Raw genomic sequence first — 24,817 nt, 5'->3', positions numbered from 1 at the left:
TCTATCGTTTCCTTTAATCAACCCGCACTCACCTCCACCTGAATTTGCCATGGCATTGATCAATCAAAACTGTCTTTGCCGTGTGGTGGGGAGCAAATCATTCTTGCATGCATGCATGCATTCACGCTGACCACTGACGGCTCGAGTGCGCGCGCCAACACAAGCTAGCTAGCTAGCTATAGTTGGAGTACTCCGGTATGATGTCCGCGTAATTTCGATCGCCGATGAAATGCACGTACGTGCACGCCATGCATTGATGCTAAGTCTGGGAAGAAGACTCGAGCTAGATCTCGAGCGTACGCAACCAACTTCCGTGTAAACAACTTCATTACCGAATCGTTCGATCAAAAAATTACTCCCTCCGTTTTTATTAACTTCACGTATTAGCTTTGACTGAAGTCAAACTTTATCAAATTTAACCAAGTTGAAAGTAACATATTTATGTGATGCGAAAATATATCTAATGATTAATCCAATGATATTTTTTTGGTTCAATGATATATATATTTGAAGGTATATATGTTAATATATTTTTCCACAAACTTGTTGAAAGTATATAAAGTTTGAATTTAGACAAACCTAATATGCGGAGTAAATAAAAATGGCAGGCGTAGGAAGAAAACACGAGAATATGATGCATGTCACGCAGCGTAATTTTCCTATTGCATCTTAAAAAATACATTAGAGTTAATAGAGAAAAAATATACTCCGCTGAAAACTTTTATAAGACATTTTAAGTCACAATTTGAAGCATAGGAATGCCGTTCTCAGTTATATAATTTTTTGTCAGGTGTAGCTCATATTTTATTAGATAAATTTATGATTATTATTTTTGCGATGGTGGTGGTGGTGGTGTGTGGGGGGGGGGGGAGGGGGGGGCTTGTAAACCAGAAGAGAAGAAGTAATAAACAAATCTAAGATTTTGGACCGTCATAAGTTCACTTAGGCTAGGTGAGTATTTTCTATAACTACTAATCGTGTACGTGCGTGAACTGAGCCTATATCAGATGGTTAGGTTCTTTGTAATGGAACTGATACATCATTGTTCAAGTCCTAGACTTGGCACTGATAGCCGCATTTTACTGGATTTATTTCAGACCTTTCGGCAATGTGCGTTCAATGGGAAGCGGCGTTCTCGTCAACTACGAGGACGTCTGTGGCGACTTCATGAATCTCTATATATTGTATCGGCTCAGTATCTCAGAGGTACCCATGGTACCAGGGTGTGTGCAGTGGCGAATCTAGAACAAAGTAAAGGATGGACTTAAAGTTCACGCAAGCATATGTTGGGTTGGCTGGCAAGTGGTTGGGCTGGTCATAGACTAGTAGTAAAACAAAATTTGAGTGTCTGTGAACATCCGCGTTTGTACGGTGTTAAAAAACTAGGCCCGTACAACGTACGTCAATATTAGACAATATATTAAGTGTATTGTACATTACAAGATATAAATTGCATGTAATATTGGATAGGATATAATTACTTGGTTAAATTGATGTTGATATTAGACATGATATTAATTAGTAGAGGGTGGTAAGCATGTTTATAATGCTAAATGTATGTTTAATGCTAACACCAAAGCGTTGTACACGTTGGATAGATGCAGTTGAATGGGTGAGATTTGTTGAATTTCTATGACTTGTTCTTTTTATATTGACATGGATATAGAAGTGCCGTCCCGAGGCAGATGACGTTTTTTTGTTGTTGCTACAATCAAAATATTTGGGTGTTGGTCGGAGCTATATTTTAGCTTTTCTTTTTTTAGCACGTTTGTTGCTCATGTCATTAACAAGATAAGCATCTATCCTGGTTGAGTTATGCTGTCGGCGCTGTCCATTGCATTGGTACGTGGCTCCGGCTATGTGTGCACACCCAAATCCCCACCGGCAACGTGCGTGACAAGCCTGCATCTTTCGGGCCTTTTCGCCAGATCAAAAGGAACAAGAGTCGATCTTCGCCGCAGATTTTGGATGTACGTACGCCGATGCAGATTTGTCCGCTAAACATCCCGGCTAGCTTACTTGCACCACACCGCACTCTACTACTCCTTCCGTTCCGAATTACTTGTCTTGAATTTGTCTAGATACATATGTATCTAGACTCATTTTAGTGCCAGATACATCCGTATCTAGACAAATCTAAGACAAGTAATTCGGAACGGAGGGAGTACGTGAACATGTACAACCGGAGTGAGAGTGGACCACAGCTGTGTGCTCATACATGCAAATTAACAACTCACCGTATGGTTATAGCTTAATTTCGAAGCACCTAGTTTAGCCAAACAACAAAACCCGTCACATGACCAGGCGGCTCCTTCCTACGTGGCGTGCATGGGGCCAACGCAGGACATCTGCGTGAGTGACTAATCACACGTGTGTATAGTATACACACTCACTCTTCGAAAAAATGTGTGCATACACACGTTATTTTGCTTACGTGGATGGCAGCAAACTACCCCCCGGCCTCTTCTAGAATGCTCTCACTCACTGAAAGCACCTTTGGGCTTTGGGTTGGTTGGTGACGGGAACCAAGGCAAGGTTCTTGGCTGACGAAGGAGAAGGTGGTCACGACACGCAAACAAGAAGACACACGGGAACGGGGTCAACTCGAAACGTCGCGCAGCCTCTCTCTTCCGTTGCGCATGCATGGGGCGAATCGATTCGATGGAGTCCTCCGTCTCCTTCTTCCGCCGTCGCGCGCCTCTCTCTCAAGCCCACCGCTTCTTTCGCCGCCGACGAGACGAGACGGCCTCCCTTCCTTCCTTCCTTCAAAAAAGCTCACTTTTTTCTCCTCCTTTTTACCAAACAAATTCCCGCGACGGACATGCCGTTCGTCGTCTGGGTGCCTCTCCACCAACTCAACTCAACGCCGGAGGAAGCAGATCATGCATTGCATGCATGGCGCTGAGGCCGTCCTAATCTCATCGACCTAAGCGAACAAGCCGTCAAAGACGATTTCACCCAAGAGGAGCCAGCCAGCACGGCGCCGTCCACTCCACCGCCCGTCTTCCTCCTCGCCTCCGCCATGCATGCATGGCTGCGCACAACAAGACATGCATCATGGACAAAGCGCAAAGACAAAGTCTTCCTTTTCCACCTTCCTTCCACGCCACGCCGGCGACGTACGGGACCTCAATCGCCCGTGTGGTGTCCGTCGGAAGCACCTGCCTTCTGTCTCGGTACGCATCTGAGAAGAAGCGAGAGGAGCAGTGAAGCGCCAACAACCACCTCCCAGTCGCCGCCATTTCGTCTGCTGCAGTTTCTTGTCGCGTCGCGCGGGGTGTTTGGTGGTGGATTGTTTTCTGCAAAAGTGCTGATTAAAGAAAACATCAGGGGGTTTTGTGCAAAAGTGTGTGCGCTGACCGTCCGGCCACCTGGCTGCCAATTGGCGAGCTGTGATTGGCCTGAGACTAAATCATCACATAAGGTGCAAGTTGGGGTATGATGGAGTCAAGTTTTACAAATTTAAGACTAAATCATCACATGATGTGCAAGTTAGGGTATTTGGGGTGCTATTACCTCCAATGAGAAGCATGTGTTTGTACCGGCCGCTACAAGCAAGGCTGACAAACACGGCGCCCGCCCGGCTGCCCCACACAAAAAGGAAAGCGGTGGAGGGACGCTTCCTTCTTTGTTGTACTACCGGCCACTAGCTACAACAAGGCTGCAAGTCTGTGCGTGAGCCACGAGCGACATGGATGCATCCCTCTCTCTCTCTCTCTCTCATCATTTTCTCTGGGTTATGTCACTCTACTGTAGGATTACAGACAGACCCAATCATATTCTGCAGGGCAGGATCCAAATGTGCAGACCTGCAAGTACGGTGGGTGCATGGCCGAAACAGGGAACAAGGCATCAAGTGGTGGTCCCCCCCTCTTCAAAGGACATTTGGTCTACTCTGTCTCGCAACAGTCCCGTTCAATTAAGCGATGCACTTTCTGCTTTTCATTCCAGAAAGAATCTGCCTGTATATGAGAGATTGATCGGATCCCCGAATATCCAATTCTAAGTTTGGTTCATCTGCAACCGATGAATAGTAAATTAAAAAAACTATAAAATTAAAAAAATAATTTCAAACCATTTGAATATCTGAGTAGCTCTTAGCAAAAAAAAAGTCCAAACAGTGCATAAATAGTAAACCTTTTCACGGACCCTAAATTTGTTGTTTTTTTGTTGAGAGTTACTCAGACATCCAAATGCTCTGAAACTTGGCACGGACATCACACACTTGGTCATCTTTCTCTACAAAAAAAAATTTGATTTTTCAAAATTTATAGTGAAGATACTGCTTATCCTGGCGTTGCTTCCTATTCGGGAAAAAAATTGTCAAACCGCCTGCATCGGCCACGCATAACCCATCCCTAATTGGTCCCTCGAACCCCTCTCCCTCTCGACTGGTCTACACCGCCACCGAGCTTGCCATCAACCACCTCGTCCTGCCATCTTCGACTAGGCATCACCCCCGAGCTCGCCGCATATCGCTTGCTTCCTTGTCACCTTGTCGAGGAGGACCACAAATACCCCACCGCCCAAACCCATTCACCTGCTTATCCCCATTCCATCTTCCTCTTCATGTATACGATCCCTGGGGACATGGCAGGTGCACCATCCCAACATTAGGGGGTCAATCCCCCCATCGCTTCCATGGTTGGTGCTTCGCCCGGTCACCCGTCGGCTGAATTGCTTGCTGGAGTAGGACCCCGCAATGGCCTCCGGCATTTCCCCCATATTCAAAGTGCCGAATCTCACAATAGGAGGTAGTGCACTTCATTGACCGCCTCCGATTTTATGATTTGTAATTGCCAAATTGCATTTCTCTTTCTAATGCACAGTCTGCCGACTACTCTTTGGGTACTTTATATGTTCATTCTTGGTTAAGCCACTTATTTTGGGACGGAGGGAGTATATGTTTCTTACTTTTTATTCTCATTGCTCTCACTCGCCAGCATAATTGTAATATGTATATTGGCCTTTCCCATCTTTAACATACATTTATTTTTTCTTCATATTTACATCCCAGTTCCACTCAATTAGTATCACATTACTAAAGGGGCGCACCCATTTTGCAATTTTTTTTACTATTTGTAATGTCGTGCATTATAGAATGTATTTCTGTTTTTCTATCTTCTTCACATTTGCATGAACCGGTCATATATTCATGCTTCTTATGCAACATATATTTGTTTCTTAAATAGGCATAGTTTCAAAACTAGGATGGAAGACATATATTTGTTTCTTATGTGGTTCGAGTGGAATCCCTTATATCTCAAAACAAGGATCTCTCTCTCTCTCTCTCTCTCTCTCTCTCTCTCTCTCTCTCTCTCTCTCTCTCTCTCTCTCTCTCTCTCTCTCTCTCTCTCTCTCTCTGAAAAGGATATGGGAAGTGTAGTATGCTTCACTCTGGTTGCTCTCTGAAAGTTGGTGGAATTCGTAGCGATATATAGAGGCAAACCTTTATGCACAGTTCGGCGGGACAGGTTGAAACAACTCGGTGAGACCAAGTTGTACAAAATGTTTGAACTTTAGGCGTTTCGGTGAGACCGGGTGAAACCATTCGGTGGGACTGAGATGTGATGACCTAAGCACTTTCCATACTTCGGTGTAACCGACTGTAACTGATCGGAAATTCCGACTGAATTTGAGTTGGCAAAAGAAGGTTGGCAAGTGCTCTTCAGTGGGATCGAAGGGCCAATTCGGTGAGACCAAATTTTGGGGTTCAGGCAATGAGCCAATGACTATGTCATTGGTTAACTCGATGAGTCTGTATTGGAGTGGATCGGTGAGACTGGGTTTGACTTAGGGTTTTGGACATAGTGGGATGTGAGAGTTTGATAGAGGCTTTTGGAGCTTGATCTCTAAGCACTTGATCAATTAGTCCATGATCACAACCTCATCCCTTTTAGATAGTATTTACATACCTATGGACTCAATTAATGCATGTGACATTGGATCGGAGGCCATTGTCTCCGTCACAATGAGCCACACCTGTGCAGTGCCGCTGGTACGACTCCTCTGACGAAGAGGATGTTGTCGTCCCTGTTGTCCCCATTCGGGGCGTGCTCGAGCTTTCCTCCCGCGAAGCGGAGGAACCCCCCTCCCCCTAAGGAGGCCACGCGACAGCGCAAACTCGATTGTTGTTTGAAAGCCAGTGAGACTCTCAACTTTGAGAACAGCCTCGACTAGTAGCTCGCAACGTCGAATAGCGAGATTGCCTATGTTTATTAGTATTTTACAAATGCCGCTTAATGGCATTTAAGTGACAAATTATACGCAAATTTGCCATACATTTTGGCACCCATATGAAGTTGTAAGTATTTCGGGTGTAGTTTGCTCTTAATCTACTTTAATCTCTCTCTGTTGACATGAATCTACTTTAATCTTTGTTTGACTGCATATAATTAGAACTACTAATTTCAAGCAAAAGCAAAAGAAAATATGAAGACTACTTTATTGGCGACCCAAGTCTCGAACTGCCAGTGCAGACAGACGTCTATTTTTCATTGCTATTACCCAGCCCTTTCGGCCTCTCCATTAGATTTACTTTCCTCCATGGCTAGGCAGAGTCTGCCGGCCGCGGGACCAAGCTAGAGCGCACACCGGCAGCATCTATTTAATCGGGCTTTGCGATCGGCTGGGTGGCTGACCGGCGGGCCCGCACACCGGCCGGCTGGGTGGCTGACCGGCGGGCTAGACGCTGAGGCGAGGAGCATCTCTAGTGGCAAGCAGGAGCCGATCGAATCGAGCACACACACAGCGCGTATGGCATGATCAATGCCGCTGCCAGTGCCACATCGCAAGGCACGCTGCTGCTGCCGCAAGCCGCTGCCGGGCGGGGCGCGCGCATGCTGCCGCGGCAGCGAAAGGGACGGCCATGGAAACCGAAGCGAATCCCATCGCAGATACGACCGATCTCCTTCTCCCCGTCGTCGTCCCACCCCGATCCCGTGCATGCAAGTGCCCGTCTCCAAAGTCCTCTCCTGGCTCTGTTTGTTTGTGTGAAGCCAACTTCATCGTATGACCCATTCGGTCCAGGTGTGTCCGTTTTAGCTCAAACAAACAGACGGCATGGCCCAATGTGTGGCCGCATCCGTAAAAAATGTCCGTTTCTGATCCTTCTCAACCCATCTTAGGTGCAGATTTGATCGGGCTTTGCGATCAAACTGACACGGAACAGACGCGCACATGTCCTCTCGCCATCAGCCTCGGGCCCATGGGTCGTCCGTTCAACTACCTCTCACTGCCCCCATTTAATCCACACGAGTGGACAGGCCCGCCGGTCAGCCACCCAGCCGGCCGCGTCAATTTTTTATGGTGAAGCCGTGGACTAGCCAGTCCACTTCTACTTCCGCACACCGTCCCCGCTCCATTGCTCCCTCCGTGCCCGACATCAAACACTAGCCGCGCCACCCCACCTCGCTCACCGTCGGTCGTTGCGACGGGCTTTTGGAAGTGGGTGCCGGACAAGAAGGACAAACACGACCACGAGGCAGGCTCGTCGTCTGCCTTGTCAGGAAGTGCGACCACCCACTCCACCTCGCCGGCCGCATTCCTGATCTCCCCTCCCGCAGCTCCGGCGTGCTTCTGGCCATACGTCAAAGGTGGACTTCTGCTGCCGGTACTGGCAGATGGGCACCCCGTTGTCTTGGTCTAATGCCCACCTCCCCAGTGGGTGGCATCTGAGCCCGGATCGGCACCCGTGCCAGCGAGCGGCCGTGCTCGCCTTTAGAAGATCACCCGCCGGTGCGCCCACATCGCGCGCCAGTACCTTGCCGGCCGGCGCTAATATGTTGGCTCGCCGCTCTGGGACACTTGGTTCCAGGACGAGCACGACATTCGCCGGCAAACCTACTTTGCCGGCCGTGCTTGTAGCCCGCTCGGCGCGTCACGTGCGTGCGCACCGAGCCCACCCAGAGTGTGTGGTCGGACTCGTGTGCGCGGCCTGCCGCCCACGCCCTCTCCCTTCCCGTCACCGCTGCCAGCAACTTCCATGACGGTCAAGGAGGAGGAGCAGCTGGTGCGGGCCGTCATGGAGGACTCCAAGATGGAGTACAAGCAGAGCCAGTAGGCAGTGGGAGGGTCTGGCGAAGATGCTGGTGCTCTTGGCCGCCGTGGACGTCTATGTGCCAAAGCTGGACGTCAAGTAGGAGGTGACGGAGGAGGCCATGGAGGACCGACCGCCCACCCCGGTGTGGAACGAGGCGCTGTAGGCCAATCATGGTCGTGGACGACCATGATGCCATGCAGCCGTGGCATTGTCACCACCACTAATACCGCCGGCGTGGGCAGGCAACAGCTTTACCGTTTTTATGTTTTTTAATTTAAACTTAAGTACTATGTGCTGGCTGTGGCTAAGATGTGGACAGTTTAAAGTTTGTTATATATATTACTCCCTCTGTTTCATTTTAGACCGCATATAAGATTTCATCAAAGTCAAACTTTGTCAACTTTGACCTGGTTTGTAGAGAAATATATCAAGATTCACAATATGAAATCAATATTGTTAGATGCATCATGAAATTAATTTACATACCATATAACTTTAGTATTGTAGATGTTGATATTTTTTGCAATAAAGTTGGTCAAACTTTACAAAGCTTGACTTTGACCAAATCTTATATGCAGATTAAAAAAGCGGAGGGAGTATGTTTTAAACTTTTGCCATTCCTTTGTTTTTTAAGCTGCAATGCCTTTTTCACGATTTTTTTTAGGTTCCAACATGGACAATGTTTGGATGCGATCGCGCGTAAGGTGTACAGACCAGCGATCGGCCTAAACCGGACATGGGTGTCCGTTTTGCCGACCCAAACGGACGAAATCCGACGTCCGTTTGGAGTCGTGCATTGGAGTTGGCCTGAGATACAAAAGAAAATGAATAAAATTGGCCCTTATTTGAAACTTCAACACAAAATGGTCCTAATCTGAAAATATTTCATGAAATGGCCCTCTTTTGCATGACGCCCGCGGCTAGGGCGCCATGCTAAAGAGCATGACGCCCCGGGCTAGGGCGCCATGGTAGTGACATGTAGCATGACGGCCCGGCCTAGGGCGCCATGCCAAATAGCATGACGCCCTAACCCGGGGCGTCCCCGGGCGTCATGCAAAAGGGGCCATTTCGTGAAATATTTTCAGATTGGGGCCATTTTGTGTTGAAGTTTCAGATAAGTGCCATTTTTGTCCATTTTCACAAGATACAACGTCCAATACAAAAATACTGCTCATGTACCTTAAAAAAGGCGTACGTGCCACTGCTTGATCCCGAATTCTGCATGGGCGTGCATGCGTGCGTGGTCGTGGAGGGAGATGGCCACCTGCAAACTGCAACTGATCATGGCAGCCAGATCGAGATGCTGCTGGCGAATCTGTGGCAGTGTGGATCAGGCCGTGCTGCCTGTCGCTGGGCTGCATGCAAAGCAGTGCATGCCGGTGTCACTGCCATTTCTCACCGATGGCACCCAGTGCTTTGAACCCTCATCGGGACCAGCTTTTGCCCGTAGCAAGCTGCGACAAACGCAGGCGATCAGACTCAGACCGATCCGGCCAGTGTGTGTGTGCAAAAGTAGCTTTGGCTACACCTTTCTTTCCCTGGATCCCATCCCTAGGGCTTTGCAAACGGCATATACTGCATGAGCTACTAGTAGTTTTCTACAGATTCTACTGTGTGTGGATCTCTGCATGTTCATTCATTTTTTGGCATCGTCTTCTGGAGCTCATCAACTGCCCCAATTATGTTGATCGGCACATGTCACCCTGTGATGGAGTATCTGTGGCTTTCAAAAGCAAGTCCTTGAAGCTCTAAAGAAGAGAAAAGGAGGACGGAAGACAAATCTGACAAAAGATGTATATACCATTGCAACTGCAATCTGCAGCATGAGTAAATTGCACAAAACCACCACTTTGAGGGTTAGGGTTTCAGAAAACACTAGGTTACAGTTTCTTAACAAATTGCAACATATCTCTCGTAAACACTTTGCAAAAACCACTGATCGGTGGATAAGCCTCGATTGAGCACGCTAATGACAGATGGGGCCCTTTTTTGCCTACATGGCGTAACATTTTGTGCCAAATCAATTTTAATTTTAATTTACAAACTAGTCCACAATGTACACAGACACCCCTGAATCAAAAGGAAAAAAAAAGCCCCCACTCCCTTCGATCCCCATCTCTCCCTTCACCGCCAGATCCTCCGCTCGGCGCCGATGCATAGGAGGTCGGGTAGCCACTCCCCCGCCTGAGATGCCGCAACCTCCTCTCTCCTCCCTCCGCAGAGCACGGCGGCGCCGAGCGAGCAAAGCGGCGATGGCGTCGGCGGAGCAGAGCGGCGGTCGCGTGGCGGGTTGGCCATGTGGGGCACGACACCGGGCGACGACGAAGATCTGTCGTGCGCCTCCCTACCCACGCACCATATGCAGCGGCGGTGACGGGAGTGCGCAGCAACGACGCCGGACGTGAGCAGCAGCCGCGGCGGTGCCGGACGCAAGCAATCGTAGTGACGCCGGACGAGAGTAGCAGCTGCCGCGTCGGACGCGAGCAACAGCGGCGGCGCCGGAGCGAGCAACCGTAGCGACGCCGGACGCGAGCAGCAGCAGCCGCGTAGGCCGCGCGTGGGCACGAGCAGCTGCACCGGCGGCGAGTAGCAGCAGTCGCGCAGGCCACTCATGGTGGCGAGCAGCGGCACTGCCCGCGAGCTGCAGAAGCCACGCCAGCCGCGCATGGGCGCGAGCAGCGGCACGCATCAAGGAGCTGGAAGGAGGACGACGATGGTGTGCTTGAGAGACAGATCCCGATCTGAATCGGGGAGGGTGTTTTCGCTTTTTGACAGAAGTGTTGGGTTTTTTTTCGCTTTTTTTACCCATCTAATGCTGTCTTTGGTAAAACGCTATGCCACATCAGCGAAATAGGGGCCCCATCTGTCATAAACGCATTTAACCGAGTCAGATCCACCAATCAGTGGTTTTTGCAAAAAGATTACACAAGACATGGTGCAATTTGTCAAGAAACTGTAACCTAATGTTTTCTGAAACCCTAGCCCTCAAAGTGGTCTTGTGCAATTTACTCCTGCAGCATTGATCCACCTCTCTTTTTTCTTGAAAGACAACATGGATCCATCTCAAGACAAGAGAAGGATCCATATCTTTCTGGCTGATGTCTGCTGTGCCTGCCCCACGCAAAAAGGAAAGCGCTCCAGGGAAGCATCTTTGTACCGGCCGCGCGCTACGACAAGGCTGCAAGTTTTTGTGCATGAAAAAAGAGAGAAAGAGTATTATGTGTGCATGTGAGCCATGAGACATATGCATGTATCTCTCTCAAACTGATTTGCATCTAACAATGCATATCTCCCTAATGGAGGGGACTCTTTCAACACAAAATGAAGAGGACCTGCATCCATGCATCAAACCAAATCGTGATATGGCCAAAATTTTGACAAAAATGATGAACTATGGTTCAACCTAGGGCTAAAACATGCACCCAAAAGAACAAGAGAACAAATTATGGCGGGAAACGCCGAGGTCTATGGGGTTCCTTACCATGCCGTGTCGGACAACCAGCCGGCCGGGAAGGTTGTTGGCCAGATGAAAACGCCATTGACCTTAGTAATTCATGTGTAAATTAAAATTAACGCGGTGGTGGATGTTGTCTTAGATAAGAGTAACATTGTGAAATGTACTTCCAAAATAGGGTTAATTTGAGCTAAACTTGGTTAGCAAGGTGATGTTTGTCGCCGTTCCTGCCCCACACAAAAAGGAAAGCTCTAGAGGGAGGCATCTTTGTTGTACCGGCCGCTAGGACAAGGCTGCAAGCCGGTGCGTGAGCCATGTTAAACATGCATGCATCTCTTTCTCTCTCCTTTTCTCTCTATGCCACTGTAGTGTAGGATTAATCGGCAGACGTTTATAGACCCAATCATTTTGTGCAAGGTAGGATCCAATTGCGTAGCCCTGAAAGTACAAGGCGTGCATGGCCCAATCAAGTAACAAGGCATCAAACACGTACTATCAAGTGGTGTGGTCGTAGTGGAACGGATCCTCCATCTTAAATTTTTGGTCTACTTTGTCTCGCAGTCCACTGTCCAATTCAATTAAGGGATGATGCATTTTCACTTTTCATTTAAGAAAAGAATCTACGAGTAGATGAGACACCGATCGGGTGCCCTATTTTAACTCTAGTTTGTGTGTAGAAAAAAGAAGTGAAAAACTCCAACCACCAAATCTACCAACAGTCTAGGACGTGACGGCATGTAATCTACTATACACACAAACAATTTTCATCATGGATATGGATGAGGTAATAGCAGTCCAGGTACCCTAACTTGCATAGAATGTAATGATTTAGTCCAAAACTTGCAAAACTTCACTTCACCATACCCCAACTTGCACCTCATGTGTTGATTTAGTCTCAGATCAATCACAGCTCGACAATTGATAGCCAGATGGTCGGACCGGTCAGCACACACACTTTTGCAGAAGCACCAGTCCCAGGCCTACCGTTTTCTTTAATCAACCCGCACTCACCTCCCATTGACTGCAAAAGCATAAATAACCTAGTGTAAAGTGGAGTACATCCAAGATTCCAAGTTTGCTTGGAACTACGAATGTTCATGTATTTCATATTCAGAACGACATGTAGTTGCTACTGTTCCAAAATAAAATGTGTAGTTTCTACTGAAAACCACATGATAAAACTGTTCAGATTGTAACAGAACAGGTATGAGTGCACAACACCATTTTTCTTTCAATCTTTCAGGAGAAGAGAGGTTGCACCTCATGAACATCTTTACTGCAGCATAATTTCGCGGCAGAACATGATTTCAAGTTCCCAACGGAGAAAAGAATTAACATTGCTCGATCAAACCAACATACAAATTAATGAGGAGAAAAAAGAATGACGGAAGCAGCATGAATCCTTGGCCGCTACCTGCAAGAAGTGCTCTCCTAATCAGCCATTAGCCATTTTTTCTTGCATCGGCGGCGTCAGTTCCTCCAGAACGGAACAAGAACGACACATTGACGTCGCACGGCCTGGACACCACCTTGGCGCTGGCGGCGAGCCTGTCCACCGTCATGGCGCACCGAACCGTCACCGGCACGACCCACGTCCTCACGCCGCCGAGCTGCAGCCGCACGGGCACCGTGATATCCACGTCGAACGGCACCGATCGGAGCCGCTCCGCCGCGGCCATCTGCCCGCGCTGGCGCTCCGAGAACCGTATCCCGCTGCCCTTCGCCTTCGCCACGAACACCATGATGTTGCACGGCGCCTGGTAGAAGGCCGGCCACACGCCGTCCGCCAGGCTCACGCCCTCGTACGACACGGCGACGCGGCTCCTGGCGCCGTCGTAGTGCACGCCACCTTGCCGTTGGCGCTGTTGTCCGCGCGGACGGTCCTCCACACTGGCCGCGGCCGTCTTTAGCACGGCGTTCAGTGCTGGTATAGTGGTATGCTTATCGTGGACGTCCTATAGCTTTGAAGTCAATAGATGATCTCTTTGTTTTTGTACCATGGGACAGCACGCACTACGGCTCCTGTTCACCAGTGCACGTACCCAAACTTGAAGAGAGACCTGCAGCCTCCACACTGGCTGGTTCCAACTCATGACACGGTCCTTCTCGTTGAAGCATCGAACGACGTCTTCCATGCACATGAAGTTGAAGTCAACCGTGTACTCAAACCAAACTCTAAACTGGTGCCCTGTCTTTTCTCGAGAGCACACAAATTGTATGCCTTAGCTTTATAGAAGATAGAGAATAAAATACAAGGTGCCCTGTCACCTCCACGAGGAAAGGAATAGTGTGGCGGAACCATTGTCTGAAACAGTCAACAGCAAAGCAAGCAAATCAGCAATCATTAAGCAAAGGAAACGAATGTACAAATGTACTAAAACGGAGCACGTACCCGCCAAGTTACTTCTTGTCTCCGCACTGCTGCACAGCTTCATAGAAGACTAATGACAACTCGTCGTCGCTCTCCTCATGTCCCATGCCAACATCGAACGGTGAAGATCCAAACTCAACGACCATCAGCATCTGGTGCAGTGGGTTGGCTGAAATTTTGTTCATTTAAATTGTCGTTAGTTTTCTAACCAAATTACTCCCTCCGTAAACTAATATAAGAACGTCTAAATTACTATTTTAGTGATCTAAATACTTTTATATTAGTTTACAGAGGGAGTACTATTCAAGGATCTGCACATCCCGGTTACAATTTTTTTTCTCATAGCCTGATAGGCACGCACCTGTGGAGCGCAGGCATTCAGATAAACATTCTAGACCTTGACAGCCGGCGTCATGCCGAAAGCCACAGGGTTACACCTCCTCATCTTGTTCTGTGTGAACAAACCACCCGGGCTGCTACTATAACGATCGAACATGGGACTGGTTGAGTTGTTTGCTGAGCTCAGATCATGATAGGGAACACCTGGGAACAAAATCATGGGAGATGAGTGCGGATTGATTAAAGAAAACGGTAGGGGGTTTTCTGCAAAAGTGCGTGCACTGACCGGTTCAACCACCTGACTGTCAATTGTCGAGCTGTGATTGGTCTGGGACTAAATCATCACATGATATGCAAGTTGGGGTATGGTGAAGTAAAGTTTTGCGAGTTTGAGACTAAATCATCACATTCATTGCAAGTTAGGGTACATGGAGTGCTATTACCTCGATATGGATCCATGGGCAGAAGCCATGCAGAAACAATCACGTCAAGTGATCAAGAAGAGATCCGCCTGCATGCGCCGTGCCATGATGTCCCGTCCAGATTTCCTGGTAGCCAGCTAGGCCTAGCTCTAGCTGCACCTTTCTCGTGATCCACTCCACACGTGATGCACTGTATGTCGCGTCACACGCTGGCTTCAGCCTTCCTTCCACACCAATTTTGTCATGGAACAGTACGTGGCTTGATTTGATTGGAACAAAATAAAGTCCGGCTCCATTTTCTTAAAATCTGGCAGAGATGATTAGGTTAGAAAGAAAAAAAGAAAAAAAACAACAACCGTAGAATGAATTAGGAGCATGGATGCGAGCATGAGAAGGGAGCAGACAAGCCGGATCCATCGAACAAAGTGCCCTATGTTAGTAGCATCTGATTTCCCGCAAACCGGCATAAAATCTAGGGAAGTTTGTGGGTGTCCAGACTAATGCCACGTAAGTGTCTGACTATGCGGTCCCATCAAAACTCATTGTCGTGCCTCCCGCTCTGGAAAAATCGCCACGCATTCATGTCGGTGGATCCACCTTTCTAGGTGGATCGTGTGGTGCCGCCCACGTTCTCCAAGGACTTCCTCCTCCACCACCCCGACGAACAAGGAGGAGATGATGCACTCCTGGGAATAGGAGGAGGCGCAACCGCAACTGCCCTTCCTCGCGAAAGACGCCGTGCCGGGACAGGAGTACCAGCTGCACCTAGAGCTCCTCCTCGAGCTGTCGCCATGCGACCACGGGCAAGCTCCTTCCTCGCCGCCTTTCCACTTTGTCATCGAGAAGCCAGCCTCGCAACCGCGTCAAGCGGGAGCCCCCCTCCCCCATGCCGCGTCAAGGAGGAATCGCCGGATAGCACGTTGTGCCACTTCGACCTGTCAGCATCACCGCCATCCCGCCTCTAGCACAGCAAGAAGAGGACACAGACATCACCGCCTCGTCGGCGCCCGGGCACCATGAAGGAGGCCTCCTCTGCGCTCGTGAACGCCCATGAGCGCCTCCTGCATTATCTAGGCCGGTAGCATTCCATATCTCAGACTTTGCCAAGGACTGGGTCCTCGCGCTAATAGAGGCCTGGGCCCCTGGCCAGTCTAGGACCACCGCGAAGACGTTCGCGCGGCACGGTCATCACCTCAGTGACCAGCTCGCCCAAACTTGGACATACATGGCCATTGAATGAGTAGATTATTTTTCCTTGTTTCACGCAACGCGTATCACCTTGCGGACCTTACGTTAACTGAGGCCTGGGACCTCGACCGGTCCAGGACCACCGCGAAGACGTCCACGCGGCACGGTCGTCGCTCAATGACCAGCTCACCCAGCTCGGATGCTCTTACACCATTCCAACGTTGTTTTTGTAGCTAGTTATGCCATTTAATGAGTAAATATAACACGTATCGCCGGCCAGCTTTCGCTACGGCGGACGTCGCCCCAGACTGGGTCCTCACGGACCTTGCTTTAACAGAGGCCTAGGACCTCGACCAGTCCAGGTGCACCGCGAAGATGTCCGCGCGACACGGGCGTCGCCTCAACGACCGGCTCACCCAGCTCGAATGCTCTTACACCATTCGACAATTGTTTTTGCAGCTAGTTGTGGCCATTTAGTGAGTAAATATAACGTGTATCACTAGGCAATGTTTGCTACGGCGGATATTTGCCCCAGACTGGGTCCTTGTGAACCTCGCGCTCACGGAGGCCTGCCCTGTCGACCGGTCCAGGACCACCGAGAAGACGTCCATGCAGAACGGGCGTCGCCTCACCGGCCAGCTCACCAAGATCCACATTTGTTTTTGCAGCTAGCCATTGGAGACACACACACACACACACACACACACACATATATATATATATAAATACATTTTCCTTTTGTTGACTACATACGGATATATATAAACGCAGTTTAGAGTATAAATTCACTCATTTTGCTTTGTATGTAGTCTATATTAGAATCACTAAAAAAATAAAACTTATATTTAGGAACGGATGAATAGTTTCGTATGTGTCTGATCTGTTTCTTGCCTTTTTCATAAGTGGCCAAATTTCATATCAACGTGAAGATGATGAGAAGATAGAATGGACGACTTGCTACACGACAGGAGCGGAGCGTGTCCCGAAGAACCGACCGTTCGGGCCCACTTGGCAGCAGGAGATGCTTCCCGTATCGGCCCATCGGGACCGAAGACTAGTCGTTGATACGTCGGGTCCCACCTGTCTGTATGTCTGTCTGGCTGGCGAGTGAGAGTGAGACAGACGAGAGTAGATCAGTAGACCACGCCGTGTCTCCTCGCCGCCGCTCGGCCGCTATAAAACCGGCAGGAGACAGCCACCCTCTCCCGTCTCGCCATTCGCACGTGCCACGCATCCCGCTCTCTCTCTCTCCTCTCCTCCCTCATGGCGCCCACGCCCTCCTTCTTCTTCGGCGCCGCCCCGGAGGACACGCCGGCGGCTGACGTCTCGGCCCATGCCGTGGTGCCGGGCCTCTCCGACGCGGTGGCGCGGGCGCGGCTGCGCCGGCAGGGGGCGTCCGGGCCGGGGAGGCAGCAGGCGGCCTCCCGCGGCGGGGCGCCGCCCAGGAAGACCCCGCAGCGCGGCCTCGGCGTGGCGGAGCTCGAGCGCCTGCGCTGCGGCGGCGTCGACCCGCTGCACGACCTCAACGCCGCGGCCGCGGCCGCCATGCTGGAGGCCGCCGCCGCCAACCTGCAGGCGCAGGGCAACTCCGTCGTCCTGCAGCAGCACCACGACTACCTGCCGGCCTTCGACGCCGCCACCGGCTCGCGCTACTACTCGCCGCAACTGGTCCAGCCGCCGCCCGCCCCTCCGGCGCCGCAGCCGCAGCCGCAGGCTCCCGTCCGCTGCGTCCAGGGCGTCGCGCCGGAGCAGCAGTACTTCATGGACCGCTGGGGCCGCATGGGGGGCTTCGTCCCGGCGGGCAATGGCCAGCAGCCGCAGCTCCAGGTGCCGGCGCCAGAGTGCCCTTCAAGCCAAAGCACCATCTGGCGTCCGGCGTGCTCCTCCGCCTCCTGCCTCCACGCGGGCCAGCGCTGCGACCTCTGCTCCATGGTAGTCCGTCCGTCCAGTCCACTGCAAAAATTCGAGAGCTTTCTCTGCTCCTCCCACATTCATTTTTTGCTGTGCCAATTAACCAATCTTGTCTTCTTTCCTGCGCGTCTGTGTTGATCTTCAGACGATGGTGGCCATGGCAGATAGAGGAACACGGGGCCCTGCCACCGCCACCACCAACGCGCCATACTACTCCATCTACGATCTCGCCGCCACCATGACCGCCGCTCGCAAGGTACGTGCATTGGTTCGAGGCGTTTGCAAAGCTCGGAATCATTCATCTAGATTTGTCAGAACTGACTGATGGCTGTGTTGGTTGCAGCACCCGATCGATTTGCAGGAGACGGCCGGAGAAGGGTTCTTGGTGGCACCGGAGGGGAGGAAGGAGGTGCGGGAGATCGAGTTCTTCCCGACGAGGATCAGCAGCCACGGCGGTCCCCACGAGTCCGAGCTGCGCACGACGCCGCCCTCCTCCTCCTCGCCGTCCGGCAGCGTCGGTGGGTCCCTGGACCTGTCCCTGAGGCTCTAGCTAGGGTTTGGAGTTCCGATCAGTATCATGTCGTAGATCCATGAACGAATTGTTGGATTGCTTTGTTTTGATTGATGCTTTGTCATTTCGGGAGCAAATTACAGTTTGCCAAACATGCATGTATCGGATCGGATGAGAACGAGATGAATGCCCCCATTGCTTACGCATGCTACTGTATACCCATTTCTTTTTCTTTTGGATTTGTAATTAGCGTGTGCAATTGCAATGTATGGCAGCAAAGCCTGCTGCACATGACCTCACCCACGAAGTCCTTGAAGGTTATTAACTTTGTGATCGATCCGGGCGACGAGAGCATCCAAAGGGACAGCGGCAACATTTTTTGTCATTTCTGAAATCACTGAATGAATGAGTAAACAACCTTTCATTGCTTCATATATGTTGGGCTTGCACAAATATGCCTCCTCAGTTGGCGGCAATAATATTTGTTTTTGTTTTATTTTCAAAGTTTCATGCTTCCTTGTAATGCTACCTATGTACCCAATGCACTTTTTTTCGCGATTCTCACCAGGGTGCTTCTACATTGTAATCATTTTGTTTTGTTTGGCTAGAAAATTGCTTCCATGCATTCATCAACTGGTAATCAACTCAGTTTGTAAGTTGGCGACACAACATATGCATCCTCTTATTAGTGCCAAGTTTAGTTTATTATCTGTTATCAATGATCTCTGCTTCATACCAAGATCCTCAATGTTGAGTTCCTAAACTTTAATTATTCTCACGTTTTACCATATTGTGTTATATGAATATTGAGTTTCTTTCCATACCATGCTTCCAAATTTTACTATATATGTTTGTTTTTTTATTCTCGTTGCTCTCACTGCCCGCATAATATAATTGTAATATGTACATTGCCCTTTCGCTTCTTTAACGTACCTCTATTTTTCTTCTTCATATTTACGCCCCAGTTCCACTTAATTACTATCACATTACTAAAGGCCACAACCATTTTGCAAATTTTGCTTACTATTTGTAATGTCATGCACTAGAGAACTTAGTTCTATTTTTACTATTTTCTGTTCATATTTGCAGGAACTGATCATTACGTACCGATGTGTTTTTTACGTGCTGCTTTTTTTTTATTGTATTGCCTAGTCATAGCTGTCATTTTTGGACCTACTCCCTCGGTTCCTAAATATAAGTCTTTGTAGTGATTCTACTATTGACTACATACGGAGTAAAATGAGTGAATCTATACTCTAAAGTGCATCTAAATACATCCGTATGTGGTTCATAGTAAAATCTCTACACAAACTTATATTTAGGGAAAATAATTATATGAGACCATGTCTCACGGGTTAGGATGTGAGACCCACCCTGATGGATGACACGTGACATTTATAAATCACAAAGCATCTACCCCACCCCACTTGAAATCAGGGGGAAGGGGGGGGGGGGATTAGATGCTTTATGATTTGGGAATGCCACGTGTCATCCATCAGGGTGGATCTCACCTACTAGCCCGTGAGACCTGGCCTCATATTTTTTCCCCCTATATTTAGAAAAAGAGGGAGTAGTTTGCATGCCAACTATGGTATCAAATAAGGAGATCAATGCCGCAGTTGCAATTTCGACATGTGTAAGTGGCAATTCCTATTTCGTCGATGTTTGTCCAGTGGTTGCTGTGCACAGATAAGGGTTGGCCCAACTAGAATTCCTAGGACTCTCCCGCTCCCGGTTTTTTAGAAGGTTCTAGAACCTTCCCAAGAGCATGATTCTTTTTTAATGTTTTTTTGACATTTTTATTATTCTTTTCATCTTTTTTTTCTGTTTTCTTCTCTTTTTCCCTTTCCTTTTTCTCTATTTTCAATTTGTAAACCTCTTTAAGTTTTGTGAATACATTTTTCAAATGCAGGAACATTATTTGAATTCATGATTTTTCTAGGAAATTTTGAACATTGATAAAATCTCGTGAATAATTTTTGAAATTCATCAATATTTTTGGATTCCAAGGATATATGTTGTCCAAAATTGTGTAATTATTTCGTGAACGGAATAGCTGCACACACGACCTTTTATGCACGACAGGTGGACGATGGTAGGATCTGATGTTGCTTAGGTATGGAGGGATTCAATCCAACGATTATTAACCTATGTCGTCCATGCATCGTCCGCAAAATCATCGACTATGTAGCATTGCTCTTTCATGAATAGTCTGGATTTCATGATTTTTTTAGTTTCAGGAACATTTTTTGATTCATGTTTTCAAAAATTAATTATTTTAAAGTCGGCAACATTTTGTACGTTACCCATCTTTTGTATTCATTATATTTTTTGGAATTTGTAATATTCTTTGGTTTTGCAATATTTGTTTAAATCACAAACATTAATTAAAATTTAAAAATATTTTTTGGATTTATGTACATTTTTTCATGAACTTTTTAAATTCATGTGTATGTTTTCGTATTTACAAACATTTTTGAATTCATGAACATTTTTGGAAATTCGGAAACTCTTTTGAATTCATGAATGGTTTTTAAAACTTCCAAACATATTTGAAATTCATATTTTTTTTCTTTTAGCCTAGAGCTACAACAAAAACAGTAGAGCAAGCTAAAATACACAAGTGGTTGCGCTGGGTAAAAACACTATTGGGCCGGCCCATAGCGCAAGTTGCTGCACGAGCGCCTTCTCTTGGGCCCATAGCGAGTAGGAGGACTCGGGAGAGAGTATCAGGTGATACGGAGCCTTAGATGCTCCCATGATACGAGCTCCCTAGGAGCCGTTGGATCCGGAAGGATTTGGACATTTTGCGAAAAAGACCTTTTGAAGTCTAAAAATTGCGAACAAGTACGACAACCTTTCAGAACCTACTAGAAGCCGTTGGATCTGAGATCCGACGGACCAGAAGCTTGTATCATGGGAGCATCTAAGGCATGGTATCACCTGATATTTTCTCGAGGACTCGGTGTCAGTGTGCTAAATAGTAACAAGTGTAAGAGCAACTCTAGCATATGCGTCACTTATTGTTGATCGCCATAATAAATGCTATTTTGGCAAAAACACACAAAATGATACCGTACTAGAATTGCTATAAACAATTGTATCGTCAAAGTTTAAGGAGCTCGCTCTAAAATCGAGCCCATAGACTCCATATTTGGAGGTTGTGAAGGGCTGGTTTGGTGTGCATTCAAAACAAAACAGCTCGCGCGTGAAGGAAACTTCATGTTCTTGCTCGTCACGCCTCCACCCCTACGCTCTTTGTTTTAGGTCGCGTTGTTACTCAGACAACTCACACCAACGCAGAAAAATCACTAACAGCGTGATGTCTAAACTCTGTCGGATCCCTCAAAAAAAGAAGAAAGAAAACATCATCGGGTGACCTGCCATTATTGGCGCGACCAATCTCGATTGCCATTGTTGGAAAGCCGGCGAGGCACCCGGCTCCGACAATGGCCTCGACTAGTAGCTAGGAACGTCGAATAGCGACATTGCCTATATTTTGTTAGTATTTTACAAATGCCGCATTATGACATTTTAAGTCACAAATTACATGTAAATCCGTGGTAGATTTTGGCTCATATTATACTATCTTTTTGAAGTATTTCGAATGTGGTTTGTTCTTACTCTACTTTAATCTTTGTTTGACTGCATACTACTACTCCAGTGTAGTAACTATTAATTTCAAACAAAAGCAAAAGGAAATAGGAAGGCTGCATTATGGTGACTCAAGCTCAAACTGCTAGTGCAGACCGACGTATGTCTGTTTCTCTTTACCCAGCCCTTTCTTTTGGCCTCTGCAGAGTCAAAAGCAGGTTTCCTTTCCGAAAAGTGGCTGCAGAGGCCGAGCTCCACTGAGCTCTATATATATTTCTCAGCCAAAATACCTTTTCCATAACTCAAAAAAAATCTGAAAAAATGTTTTCATGTAGACATATACTTAAAGTATACGTGTACAAATTTTCATAAACATATATATTCATATGTGATGTATAAAAAAAAGACAAATACACAGATTGAAATAGGCTTTTTCTTTGTTGTATTTGTGTCAGATTTTTGTCTTTTTTGTGTAGCATGCAAATGATCAAATTAGTTACTGAAAATTTATACATACTTAAAGAATATGCATATGTATTTGTATAAAAAAATTGGCATTTTTTGAAACTTTTAAATATATTTTGATTTTTTTTTTGGTAAAACGGGCTCCCTGGAGCCCGGTCTCTGCGACGCCTCACTCGTTTCCTTTCCTCCCTCCCTCCATGGCTAGCTAGTCAGGGGGACCAAGCTAGAGCGCACACCTGTAGCATCTACTAGTACAAGCTGAGGTGAGGAGGATCTGCGGTGGCTGGCGGAGCGCACACACGGCGAACGGCGTGCAAGGCATGATCAATGCCACTGCCAGTGCCACAGCGCAAGGCACGCTGCTGCTGCCGCAAGCGGCTGCCGGGCGGGCGGGGCGCGCGCATGCTGCCGCGGCAGCGAAAGGGACGGCCGTGGATTGGAAACCGAAGCGAATCCCATCGCAGATACGACCCATCTCCCCCTCGACCGCTCCCGATCCCGTGCATGCAAAAGTACCCGTCTGGCCGTCTCCAAACTCCTCTCCTGGCTCTGTTTGTTTGTGTGAGATACCACGTCCACTACTGAAAGACTGTCCATGTACCCTGCTACGTACGTACAGTACGTATGTATCCTGCATGCCACTGCTTGATCCCTCCACATCCCGTTGGTGCATCATCGGTATTCGGTAAGCTGCAATTGATCATGCCAAAGCTGCAACTGCATAGAGTCCTAGTCCTGGAGTAGTAGGATTTCCGGATCCTGCATGGGCGTGCATGCGTGGGTGTCGAGGGAGGGAGATGGCCACCTGCAAACTGCAACTGATCATGGCGCCGAGATCGAGACGCTACTGGCGAATCTGTCTGTGGCAGCAGTGTGGATCAGGCTGTGCTGCATGCAAAGCAGTGCCGGCCGGTGCCTGCCTTTAACCCTCTCATCTCATCTCCTGTACCCCATCTCCTCCTGTGGGCCGATGCAAAGCAAGCCGCGACAAATGCAGGCGATCAGGCCGAACTGTCCGGCCAGTGTGTGTGTGCGCAAAAGTGGCTTTGGCTACACCTTTCTTTCCCTGGATCCCATGTATAGTATCATCCCTAGGGCTTTGCAAACATCATATACTGCATCTGCATGCACTGCGCCCTAGCTAGTTGATCATCTTTGCAACCATCACGAGAGCAAGTTAATCTTCCTACAGATTCTACTTCTCGTTGCGTTTGGTTTTCTGCGTGTTCATTTTTGGCATCGATCGTCTCCTGGAGCTGATCAATTGCATGCCCACACTCAACTGATGCACGTACCACTCCGTGGCGTGTCTTTGGCTTTGAAAAGCAAGTAATGAAGCTCTACAGGAAAAAAAAAAGATGCACCCACGAACTAGGACGGTGGGCAAATCTGACACCGGAATCTGCAGCATTGATCGATTGATATGAAGTGAATAAGAGAGGGGAGCCATGCATATCTTTCTGGGTCATGTCTGCCCTGCCTGCCCCACGCAAAAAAGGAAAGCGTTGGAGGGAGACAACTTTGCTGTACAATTTGTGCGCCAGCCATCAGCCATGAGGAACACGCCATGCACCGTAAACCCAACCCCCCCCCCCCCCCCCCCCCCCCTCCTCTCTCTCTCTAAAGTAGTTTTTGGTAGACTTTGCCACAAAAGATTTTTGATGATGTGTCATATAATAAATGAGGAAAGAGAGAAAGTTGTATGTACATGAACCAACCCCCTTAAACAAGCTCCAATGTAGAATGAGAGAGCACCTTATCTATTATCCATCCTATTGGACAAACTAGACATAATCTATTGGAATTATTGTATGTTAAGGTGTTGGTTGATGATATGTCATATTTTACCAACAAGTTAACATACAAACTGTTGGAGATGCCCTCGGTTATGTCACTCTAGTGTAGGATTACGAACGTTTACAGACCCAATCATTTTCCGCGAGGCAGGATCCAATCACGCAGTTATGTCACTCTACTGTTGGCGATGCGCTGGAGTAGGTTTCTCGGCCGGTGTGCGTTCTTAATGGCGGCATACGGACGGACAACGACATTGAACATGTGTGGTAGATATCCGTCTCGTCCCGTCCAGTCACGCGTCTCCGGTATTGAACATGCGCGACCACCGGAGACGCGTGGCGCACCGCTTGAATGGCGAAGGCAGTGAGAGGCCGCGTCCGCCCTGAGGCGTCTTCAATGTTGAGCGGCGCGCTCTACAACAACATGAATGCAGATAGCTGGCGCCGGGCAGGAACGCGCGCGGGCAAGCGATGAGGGGTTTTGGTGGGCCAGGACAGTCAGCGGGCGTGTGATCGATCCGGACTCCCGCAAAGCCCCACGTTTGTCTTCGGTTTGCGGGAGAAATTGCGTCCGGACCGCGCAACGGACCGATATAGGTCCGTGATGGATGGCTTGCGCTATCCAGACAACATAGTCTGAACGCATATGAAAGGTTTACGGATCTGCATTGGAGATGCCCTAAAGCCGTCTCATACAACTGCGGAGAAATGTGTCACGTTGGTCA

The 24,817-nt window shown here is 48.4% G+C and overlaps 1 protein-coding gene across 1 annotated transcript; it reads left to right on the top strand.

The window, feature by feature from the left end:
- Positions 1-17,051: 17,051 nt before the first annotated feature.
- On the top strand, positions 17,052-18,530 carry LOC123168157 (uncharacterized). Its single transcript, XM_044586059.1, has 3 exons — positions 17,052-17,747; positions 17,872-17,982; positions 18,070-18,530. The coding sequence occupies exons 1-3, from the start codon at positions 17,079-17,081 to the stop codon at positions 18,274-18,276; spliced, it is 987 nt and encodes a 328-aa protein (XP_044441994.1). The 5' UTR covers positions 17,052-17,078; the 3' UTR covers positions 18,277-18,530.
- Positions 18,531-24,817: the final 6,287 nt, after the last annotated feature.

Source organism: Triticum aestivum, chromosome 1A (assembly GCF_018294505.1).
Source record: "Triticum aestivum cultivar Chinese Spring chromosome 1A, IWGSC CS RefSeq v2.1, whole genome shotgun sequence".
NCBI lineage: Eukaryota > Viridiplantae > Streptophyta > Magnoliopsida > Poales > Poaceae > Triticum > Triticum aestivum.
The sequence above is the reverse complement of the archived record's forward strand: the minus strand, read 5'-3'. Positions and strand labels throughout refer to the sequence as shown.